The following is a 12,135-nucleotide window of genomic DNA, read 5'->3' on the forward strand; positions in this document are numbered from 1 at the left end:
CCTGGTGTGGAGAAAAGGGAAGTGGAAGCTGTTAACACCTATGATGCTTGAAGGGCCTGTGTTTGCAGTGTTTTGAAATACACACATTTCTCTCTTTGTCGTACATCAGTTTTTTTAGTAATTTGATCCTAATTAAAGGAAAGTAGAAGGTGGCAGGTCTGATTGCAAGAAGCCACAGATGTCGTCTCAGGAACTCTGAAACACCACTGGGTAGTTAGAATCATAGAATCAACTAGGTTGGAAAAGATCTTGAAGATCATCAGGTCCAACTGTTACCCAAAGACTGACAAGACCACCACTAAACCATGTCACTGAGAGTCTCATCTACACGGTTTTTGAACACTTCCAGGGACGGCAATTTCACCGCTTCCCTGGGCAGCCTGTTCCAATGCCTTTCAATGAAGAAATTTTACCTAAGTTTTCCTGGGCCTGCTGTTTATGCTATTTCTGATACAGGCCAGGATGCCATTGGCCTTCTTGGCTGCCTGGGCACAAGCTGGCTCATGTTCAGTGGCCATCAATCAGCACCTGCAGTTCCTTTTCTGCCAAGCAGCTTTCCAGCCAGTCTTCCCCAAGCCTGTAGTGTTACACGGGGGTTGCTGTGGCTCAGATGCAGGACTCGGCACTTTGCCTTGTTGAACCTCACACCAGTGGCCACAGCCCATCAATCCAGCCTGTCCAGACCCCTTTGTAGAGCCTTCCAGCCCTCCAGCAGATCAACACTCCCACACAGCTTGGTGTCATCTGCAGACTCACTGAGGGTGCACTTGATCCCCTCATTGAGATCATCAATGAAGACACTAAACAACACCAGCCCTAACACCGAGCCCTGAGCTGCAAGAATTTTCCCCAAACCAGAATCTTAAGTATCTTAACCATTCACCCTAATTAAACTACACGCACACAATTTGCAATGCATTAATCTACATTAAATATTACATAATTTGCATTCATGTCTGTGATGTAAAGTCAAGACCTGCCTAACATACAGCTAAAATGATGTAAAAGCCTGGGTTTGACCTGATACTGTTAAAAATATTCCAGAGCCATATCACATTATTTGTCACTATGCAACCTCAGGTAACAGCTATGCTGAATAAGCTTGGTTTGCTATAGAGGGATATTTTAAAAAAATAATTCTTGTGTGTGTGAATAACAATTTTAAGACAATATTTTTGCTGTTTTCCAAGTGGCTGTTGTCCAGATTCACTTCCCATACAATGACAAGTGATTGTTCTGAAAGTGTAACCTGCACTATCACAGGCAAGGTAAGATTAAAAATATATTGCTTCACCATTTTGTGCATGCAAACTGCTAAATATTGTTACCAGATGCATCACTAGCAGTTCTGAACACATTTAATACTGAGAACCCTAAGCAATCTCACAAAACTCAAATGAGCTGGACTTGCTTATAAAGCTTGACTGACACCAGCCAGTGTTGGCTACATGTAGTCCAGGCACAAGAACAGTCACCTCAGTGTTCAACTTCCAGAAATTAAGTCTTGCCTGAAAAAAAAAAAAAAAAAGCACTTCTTTCTAAAACCACCTCAAAATTCAACCCCTTTAGCACCCTTCAGAAGCTCTCTCCCTAACCCAAACACACATTCAACTACAAAACTAAGTTCTTGCAGTGCAACGCCATAGCCCTTGGAAATGATCCTAGAGTGCATGACTACTGCGTCAAATACTTTTTACACTCCTCAGGTTGTGGAAATAGCAAATATTTCTGTGAGTAATGCTAAATATCTGCACGGTATTCATTTTATGCTCTCCAAAAGGAAGATAAATATATTACTGATTTAACTCCTAAGCAAAATGTTGGTGCTGTCACTGTCCAGCAGCAGCAGAAAAGTTTCTAATATTTCTATTTCAGGCTAGTCACGCTTAGAACAAGTGCATATGCACGTACACGCACAGATATATATCACACTATGGCAATACACACAAATGCACCTGAACAGAAGCTTTTCCTCTTTTTAATACAGCTGAGGATCAAATATAGATTAAATTTCAAAATTGACTGAGAAAGTACCTAACTCATGTTAATCTTAAACCAATTGGAAGAGAGACCCTTCTTGGGCCATAGGTGTGTCTAATGGATCTACATCAGCATCAAGCCAAGGTCTCCTCCTCTTATATGTCCTAAGTAATATAAATTAATAAAATGAATAATAAAATTGCCTTTGTAGTCAGAACACGTAGAAAGTACATTTCAGCACAACCTTAGCTTACCGAGCAGGATCAGAGAGCTGAACAGTTTTATGGAACCAATACAGTCAGAAGCCGCAGTAAGTAAGCATTTCCAAAGTAAAGAGAAACAAGCATGTGCAACCAACACAATGCTTCAAAGAAATAATAGCAATGCTGTCTGCAGTATATAAACACTGTAAGGCTTTTGATCTTGTTAGATGCAGCTTAATCTAATCTGGGAGACTTTCTGGGCTTTGTATGGTTTCTGTATGAATTTCCTCTCTACTCTTGAGAGAATAAAGCTAAAATCCCTTGTTAAAACAAAACCGGACAGGTACCACCCTGTCCAGTTGACTGTCCTTTCCCCCGCTTTTAGAATACAAAGTACCTTTTTCCTTGACATATACCTCACTTCTATGTTGACACATGCACATACAACTTGGCAGAGGTAAAAGCTGCTTATTCATTATAGGCTCTGCACTTTACCTTTAAAGGTCAAGCAAAAGGAAAAGCTAAACCAAATATAAAGGAAACTATAATAGAAGCTATACAACACAGAGAGTTACAAAACAACAGGTGTCTTTGGCAACAGACTTTCACATGGAAAAGCACAAGAAAATAAACAGAAAAAAAATTAGGAAAACAAGCATTATTATTCAAAAACCACAAACAAATTTTAAAGAGCATCCAAAACCAGAAAACTTAATACATTACAATTTCCAAGTATAAGAACAAAAACAAGAGCTTGGATATGACCCTTTGTTGCATGTCACTTCATTTAAAATTTTAAGATAAACAACATTAATTAGTAAATGGATTCACTTCCAAGACATTCATCTTGGGTAATATTTTTGACATAGTTTTATTAGTCAACAGAATTTAAAAAGGGCAACAACAGAGTAGAAGAACATATATGCAGATGGTATTCTGGCATTCACTGGGCAGTGTAATAGAAAGTTACTTTATCTCCACATTACTATCTGGAAGTCTATTTCTACTCTGCAAATACAGAGCAACTTTACTTGCAAAAGTGAGAAAAAACCAAAAAAACCTGATATCACATATTTTCATGAGATCAGAATCAATGCAGTGCCAGACACTATAAATTTATTTTCTTCTGAAGGAACTACTTTGCAGCCCATACATGGTTTCTTTTCAGATTATGTAATTTTATTTCTTCTTGAGTTAAAAGTAGAGAAATGTGAATATTATGGCTTTATGTAGGTATTGTATTATTTCAAATCAAAAGTAGCCAAGTCCACTAATGGCCTGCCCTGCTGCTGCAGCAGCAGATGTTTTATAACAGAGACTGGAGAATGCGTTTTTATCGTATCAACAAAAGCAACACTATCCTCTACACACAGATGGTCCACAGTATGTTTTCTGACAATAGGCAAAGGGTCATCTCACATGACAAGAATAGCCTCCAGCATGGATTAGAAATGTAAGAAAAGCATTTGACGTACTTGGATCTGACAAGATTGAGTCGGTTTTCGGCAAAAATTGGTCACAGCGGACTCCTTGGTAGCCCTCTTTGCACCTGAGAAAAAGGGGATAAATGACAAACATACGCATGCGATAGTAAAAGGTTAATTTCTAGGCAGCAAAGTGAACTGACATTCTCCCTGCCAGTGCTGCAAGGGACTTGCATATCTACAGTTATTTCAACAATAGTGGAAGCAAGATTATTATCGAAACACAACGGAAGCATGTAAAATTACTTGTATTTCAAAAAATTACCCTCAAACCTTTGTGATTATTTTAGAAACTTTGAAAAGGAACATCATTTAAGCATAACTCTACTTTTACATATCAAGTCTGTGAAACAAAGAAAAATTCTCTATAAAATAGACATATTCGTAATAAAATAAACTCATTAGGTAACATAAAGCTTCTGTACTGTACAAACTATCAGATTAACTTGTTTATCCTTTGGTGTTTTAATACGCAGGTAACACTTACCTGGCCCTTAATTAATAAGACTAGTTTTCTACTGTGAACAAAAGATAACACGTTGAGGCATGATAGACAACATCAGGCATTGTTCGTAAATGGACAGTCTTAGATATCTGTGGGATTATATTTTAAAGCACATAAACCAGAATACCCTCCTGCCTTAAACAAGAACTGGCTTTGACTATTATTTATCTTAAAACTTAACTTTGAAGAAATTACATTTACTGTATTGGGACTGATCTCAGAAGTTACTCTCACTCAAAGAAGTGTATCAGAATCAGATCTTTTAATTATTTATTTGCAAGCAGTTTTTAAGAGAAAAGTGATGGACACTTCAATTATAAATGATAGCAACAGAAACACCTTATCGCACAAAGCTCTTGCACATCATATAAAAAATATACTCAAACCAGCATTACCACCACACAACTGCAGCTTGAACGAGGTGATAATGCCAGAAGCAGAGATTATCTGTTCATTCACAATGCTTCTAGTCAGGCTTCCTCTAAAAGTTACCTATTAAAATGCTTTTGGTTTAATAAATTAATGCTCCAGTGAGAAGCACATCTTACCAGCATTGGTTCAGGGATTAGTAAGCACATTTGTGAGCAAATACGTAAATTATAAGAACTCCCATCAGACCAAAAAATGTAGTAAAAATCTACAGTAAAGACTTAAAATCCCCAAACCCTCCTTTTCGTTTTTTCTCCCTGATGGCTACTTAGTGCTACTTCAGAGATCAGCTTCTTACTGGTACTTGCAAACTATAAAATGACAGACTACGAAAAATTTAATTCAGATCCTACGGCAGTAGTCATAAGTTATCACTTACAGGGAAAAAAAAAAAAAAGAAGTAGTTTTGTTTTGCTTTTTTAATGCAGGATATTCAGATATTCAGTTAAAATTGTCCACTGGTCAGAAAAAATAAAAGAGGTCTGCATATACTCAGACATTGCTGCATGCATCTTTTGCTTCTGATTATCAAATATCATAAGTTGCCTCACATCAAACAGCAACTTTTCTTCAGAGTCTTGGGAGTTGGTAGATTTAAAAGATTAAGAACAACCAATATGGGTGGGGATAATCTTGTCGTTACATGAGTATTTTCTATTAACTTTCTGACATACATTTTTACCTGCCTCAATTACTATTACCCTATTACAGACTTAAAACTCTATGTCCTAAATCGTTGGTCTGCATGACATAAAGGTGCTCATCACATAGCCTGATTCCACAACTTAAAACTTTGATTCTATCTGCAAGGACAAAAAGTCAGAGAGTGGTATCTCTTGGAAGAACTGTACCAAATACTCAGCAGCATGTGTAAATACCCACCAGCCAGGAGTGGGCAGAGCAATGTTACAAGTACCCTCACACCAATGGGAGACATCCCTTCCCTTCCTCTGATGGCCAATGGTGCACACCTGAACCAGAGGCTCTGCTGCCTTCCTTATAACTTCATTCTTAACAGAACAGAAAATAAATGATCTCATTTCACAGCTAAGAAACAGAGTTTGCACCATTTATTCCAGCTGTCAGGTGGTCCAGGTAATTAATTTTGATCCAGTTAATTAATTGCTCATGCCAGAATTAGAGACGAGAAATTTTGCCACTATTAGTTGCTAGGGTGGATTTGGAGGTCGCTATTCCAATTCTACCGTGTCAGGGCCAAACCATCCATCAATCTTCAGTTTACGAAAATACTTTCTGTATCTTGCAAAAATGGCAAAAGGTGATGTGGCTATTTTCACTTTCCATTTAATGTCATTTGCAAAGCTTGTGTTTTATCAGTTGCAAATATGGCAGATGCCAATAAAGTTAGTGGCCTCAAAAACAATCTGATGAGAGACTCCTTTAACTGGTAAAGTATCACTCCAGCACAAGACCCTGCATTAGATGTGTTTCTGTGTCTTTCTCTTTCAGACTTTGCAAGAGCAATGGGTTAGAACAGAATACATCACAGAGTTACTCAGATTTACAACTTCTCCCCTGTAAAACCCAGCATCCCTAGCACCTGACTGAATTGCATGCTGCTACAACTACATAGCGCAGTCTAGAGATAATGATAAGGATGGGTTTCTTCTCTTAAAATGTATTGCCTATCATATCAAACTACTATTTATATCCTGACTTTATCATACATATAATTATGCTATTCTCCATCACTATGAAACTGGAGTCAGTAATCAGCTGACTGACTGACCTGGATGAGTCTAAAGTAACATTTTCACTTCCCTGTACACTTCAATGAAGTGAAATGACAGAAGAGGAATTTATTTTTGTAACTTTCAAAATTTAGTACAGAAGTGGCTGATATATCAAAGAATAGATATAATCTTTAAATGTAATAACATAATCTTACACTAACAACTACTATGGCCATAGATAGCTTGGTTTTTTTAAAATTATATTAACTTCTTCAGCAAAGATAAAAACTAATCCTCCTAGTTTCAATGAAACCTTTGAAAGCCATAAGACATCAAATAATACCAATAACTGCTCTGCCAATATTGCTCCAAAGTTCAAACTTTTGTAATTAAGTCTTATGAAATTGAAGTCTTGTAGAACATACATTTGACAGTTATAATGTTACAATATGATAAAAGCTGATCATATTGTTGCCTCTTAGAATCTTTGCTACTTTAGCAAAGTACTTTATATATACATTTATATATATACATTTGCCATCCATCCTAAATGGGATGGATGTGATGGTTGTGTTCACAATACTTGGCATACATACATGCTGATAACTGGCAACACAGCTCTAAGATAAAATGAACAACCAACAAGCCTACCACAAAAAGTCCTTAAATATTCAGCACTGTTATGTCACATACAGAAGTTCAGGGAAGTCCAACTGAGGTTGTTCAATATTGCCAAATGCAGCATGAATGATCACATTCCTATTTATGGATGTATTAAAAAAAGCTGTGAGTAATCAGCAAAATCTGGAGAAATGCTCTCATGCAGCCTGTTTGTGAAATGATCGTTTGATTATATGGCAAACAAATGTGTATTAGGTATGCCTTCAAAAAGGAATAGGAAAATGAAAGCAGGATAAAATATTGCTTAGAGTGAAGCAAAAGCTCTTATCTGCATGAGGGACCCCCACAACAAAGAATGGAATGAATAACCTAAGCTCCTTTCCAGCACCAGAAATCATTCATTTCTGTGCTAAAGCGCTGCACTCTATGAGCAGGCTTGGGCACATGCTTAAGCGCAGACCATGGTGAAGGGCTCTATAAATAGTGTTAATTATAGCATCCTTGCAAACTATATATGAAAAAGGATTTTTCTATTTTGCCTTCAGATCTTCACCAATATAGCTGTATGTCTAGGCTCTAGACCAAAAATATCAACAAGATTGTATGAAGGGAATGATTTAAATCCTTCCGATTAAATTACGTGAAAGAAGAATTACAGGTAAAGCTAATCTGCAGCTGCTACAATGCTTGCAAACAGTACATCCCTAAATGATACCTCCTAAATTCAAATAAGATTATTTTCTCATCTGTTGTTCAGATGTTTCATTGGCAATATACTTTCTCTAGATTAAATTTTTTCAAGGTCAAAACCAAACTGTACTCTGCACTGCATTTCACAAAGTCACCCACAACATCCCTTGTGTGAAAATACGCTCGCAGAAACACACTTCTCATTCCTGGTGAAAAGTTTTTTCTTTCTACTCCAGCATATTTGCACTTTAGTATTAAAAGAAAGCAGAGTATGAGCGTTCATTCAACCCTCCTGTCCACATTTTTAATATTAAAGACTATTAAAACATGTATATTCTGGTCAAAGGTAACACTGGCATTTTCTGTGGATATTTTGAAATGTTTCTTGTGTATTCAAAACTTATGGAACCAGGGGAGATTTCAAATAAATGACTTCATCATCTGTTTGATCATCTACCACATACATGCATCATTTATTCATGTAAGAATAACACAAAACTTACAGCACTTCAAATCCCTAGATTTGACATAGGACACACCAGTAAAAAGTAAAGTGAATTGGTGCAGGGAGGTGGCAAACTGCACATTAAAGCAAAGCTGAAGAATAAAATATATCTAAAGCCAGCAGGAGAAAGGCAAGATATTAAAAAGAACCCACTTAGAAGAGTTAGGGAATCATAGGATGGTTTGGGTTGGACGGGACATTAAAGGGACACCTTTCACTAAACCAGGTTACTCAAAGTCCCATCCAACCTGGCCTTGAACACTGGCAGGGATGGGGCAGCCATAACGTCTCTGGGCAACCTGTGCCAGTGCCTCACCACCCCCAGAGTGAGAACTTCTTCCTAATAGCTAATCTAAATCTACCCTCTTTCAGCTTAAAGCCATTATCACTTTTCATAAAATCATAGAATCATAGAACAGTTAGGGTTGGAAAGGACCTTGAGATTATCTAGTTCCAACCCCCCTGCCATGGGCAGGGACACCTCACGCTAAACCATGTCACCCAAGGCCTCATCCAACCTGGCCTTGAACACTGCCAAGGATGGAGCATTCACAACTTCCCTGGGCAACACATTCCAGTGTCTCACTACCCTCTCAGTAAAGAATTTCTTAATTATATCCAATCTAAACTTCCCCTGTTTAAGTTTGAACCCATTACCCCTTGTCCTGTCACTACAGTCCCTGATTGAATAGCCCCTCCCCAGCATCCTTGCAGGCCCCCTTCAGATACTGGAAGGCTGCTATGAGGTCTCCACGCAGCCTTCTCTTCTCCAGGCTGAACAGCCCCAACTTTCTCAGCCTGTCTCCATACGGGAGGTGCTCCAGTCCCCTGATCATCCTCGTGACCCTCCTCTGGACTTGTTCCAACAGTTCCATGTCCTTCTTATGTTGAGGACACCAGAACTGCACACAATACTCCAAGTGAGGTCTCACGAGAGCAGAGTAGAGGGGCAGGATCACCTCCTTCGACCTGCTGGTCACACTCCTCTTGATGCTGCCCAGGATATGGTTGGCTTTCTGGGCTGCGAGTGCACACTGAAGCCAGCTCATGTTCATTTTTCATCGGCCAACACTCCCAAGTCCTTCTCTGCAGGGCTGCTCTGAATCTCTTCTCTGCCCAACCTGTAGCTGTGCCTGGGATTGCTCTGACCCAGGTGTAGGACCTTGCACTTGGCATGGTTAAACTTCATAAGGTTGGCATCAGCCCACCTCACGAGCGTGTCGAGGTCCCTCTGGATGGCATCCCTTCCCTCCGGCGTATCAACCGAACCACACAGCTTGGTGTCATTGGCAAACTTGCTGAGGGCGCACTCAATCCCACTGTCCATGTCACCAACAAAGATGTTGAACGAGACAGGTCCCAACACCGATCCCTGAGGGATACCACTCGTTACCGGTCTGCAGCCGGACATCGAGCCATTGACCACAACTCTTTGCGTGCGGCCATCCAGCCAGTTCTTTATCCACCGAGTGGTCCACCCATCAAATTGATGTCTCTCCAATTTAGAGACAGGGATATCATGTGGGACAGTGTCAAAGGCTTTGCACAAGTCCAGATAGATGACGGCAACTGCTCTGCCCCTGTCCATCAGTTCCATAGCCCCATCATAGAAGGCCACCAAATTGGTCAGGCAGGATTTCCCCTTAGTGAAGCCATGCTGGCTGTCACCAACCACCTCCTTGTTTTTCATGTGCCTTAGCATGCCTTCCAGGAGAATCTGCTCCAAGATTTTGCCAGGCACAGAGGTGAGACTGACTGGTCTGTAATTCCCTGGGTCGTCCATTTTCCCCTTCTTGAAAGTGCAGGTTATATTTCCCTTTTTCCAGTCGTCGGGAACTTCACCTGACTGCCATGATTTTTCAAATATGATGGGCAGTGGCTTAGCAACTTCATTCGCCAGCTGCTTCAGAACCCGCAGATGGATTCCGTCAGGTCCCATGGACTTGTGTACGTTTAGGTTTTTAAGATGGCCTCGAACCAGATCCTCTCCTACAGTGGGCCTAGGGTCTTCATTCTCACAGTCCCTGCGTTCACCTTCCAAGACTTGGGTGGTGCGGTCAGAGACTTTGCCAGTGAAGACTGAGGGAAAGAAGTCATTAAGAACCTGAGCCTTCTCCAAATCCAAGGTAGCCAGTTCTCCCAATATCTTCTGAAGGGGGCCTATGTTGTCCCTAGTCTGTCTTTTACTCACTACGTACCTATAGAATCCCTTCCTATTATCCTTAACATCCCTAGCCAAGTTCAATTCTAACTGGGCCTTAGCCTTCCTCACCTGGTCCCTAGCTTCCCGGACAGCATCCCTGTATTCTTCCCAGGCCGCCTGTCCCTGCTTCCACCTTCTATAAGCCTCTTTTTTCCTTTGAATTTTCCTGAGCAGCTCCTTATCCATCCAAGGAGGTCTCCTGTCCCTCCTGCTGCACTTCCTTCTAGTTGGGATGCAACATTCCTGAGCTTGGAGCAGGTGATCCTTGAATAACAACCAAGAGTCTTGGGTCCCCCTGCCCTCCTGGGCTGTGTCCCATGGAACCTTGCTAAGCAGGCTCCTGAGGAGGCCAAAGTCTGCTCTCTTGCAGTTCAGGGCAGTGAGCTTGCTGCACGCTCTTCTCACTGTCCCAAGGATCTCAAATTCGACCATCTCATGGTCACTGTAACCAAGGCTGCCCTGGAGCATCACATTTCTAACCAGCCCTTCCCTGTTGGTGAGCAGGAGGTCAAGCATGGCACCTCTCCTTGTCGGCTCCTCTATTACTTGCAGAAGGAAGTTGTCTCCCACACAATCGAGGAACCTCCGGGATTGCTTGTGCCGGGCCGTACCTTCACTCCAACAGATGTCAGGATGGTTGAAGTCTCCCATGAGGACAAGGGCCTGTGAGCATGAGGCTGTTCCTATCTGCCTATATACTGCCCGTCACTATATACCTTTGCAGAAAGTCCCTCTCCAGCATTTTAATTGGCCCCCTTTACGTGCTGGAAGGCTGCTCTCAGGCTTCCTCTGAGCCTTCTCTTCCCCAGCTCCCCCAGCCTGTCTTCATAGGAGAGGTGCTCCAGCCTTCTGATCTTTGTGGCCCTCCTCTAGACTTGGTCCAACAGCTCCACATCCTTCTTGTGTTGCAGGCCCCAGAGATGAATGCAGTACTCCAGGTGGAGTTTCACAAGAGTGAAATAGAAGGGGAGAATCACCTCCCTCAATCTGTTGGCCATGCTTCTTTTGAAGCACCCCAGCATATGGATGGCTTTCTGGGCTGCAAGCGCATGCTGCTGGGTCATGTTGAGCTTGTCAATCAACACCTCCAAGTCCTTTTCCTCAGGGATGCTCTCACTCTAGTCTCTGCCCAGCCTGTATTTGTGCATGGGATTGCCCTGATCCAGGGCAGGACCTTGCTCTGGGCCTTCTTGAACTTCCTGAGTTTCACACAGGCCCACCTCCCAAGCCTGTCAAAGTCTCTCTGAATGGCATCCCTTCCCTCCAGCACATCAACCACACCACACAGCTTCGTGTCATTTGCAAATTTGCTGAGGGAAGGACATAAAAAGCTTATGGCCAAGAAGCCATTACCACCACAGTTTACATTTCCCCCAAATGCTTCCATATAGAGCTCCCTATCCCTATAAGGCTGAAATATTTTAGTTCTCAAGGAACGGTATTGTATAGAAGGCAGGAGCAAGAGTGGCACCGACAAACTGCATGGGTTATGAAAAACAATAAAGCCGTGAGTCTCCATCTCTTTCCTCCTTCCCTATGATATGGCCTATTCATTTGAAATGAGAATAATTCTTCATCTTCCTTAAATTTGGTGACCACATTGCCTTTGATCATGTGAAGAAATATGCGTAAAATAGTTTCTCTGCAAAAGTCCAGAATTTGGCAACCGTAAGACACATGAGTTCCTCTGAAATGGAAATTCTGAAAACAGCATTTGGACAGACTAAACCAGAAGACAAAGCTGCAATACTATACAACAGGAAAAAAAAGCATATCTTAGGCCAAAAGTAACTTGTAAAATTTAACAGAAGTGTCTTAATA

At 41.1% G+C, this 12,135-nt stretch overlaps 1 protein-coding gene across 2 annotated transcripts in view; it reads right to left on the reverse strand.

Moving 5' to 3' along the window:
* The window catches only part of NRG3 (neuregulin 3), a gene marked incomplete at its 3' end in the record, with an annotated part of 444,882 nt that overhangs the window by 112,235 nt on the left and 320,512 nt on the right, over nt 1–12,135 (reverse strand). For both annotated transcript variants that reach the window (XM_080620575.1, XM_080620574.1), the window contains exon 3: nt 3,659–3,732. In XM_080620575.1, coding sequence (XP_080476701.1) covers nt 3,659–3,732 — 74 coding nt within the window. The remainder of the gene's footprint in view (nt 1–3,658; nt 3,733–12,135) is intronic.

Source organism: Psittacula echo (genome assembly GCF_963264785.1).
Source record: "Psittacula echo genome assembly, chromosome: 6".
Lineage (NCBI taxonomy): Eukaryota > Metazoa > Chordata > Aves > Psittaciformes > Psittacidae > Psittacula > Psittacula echo.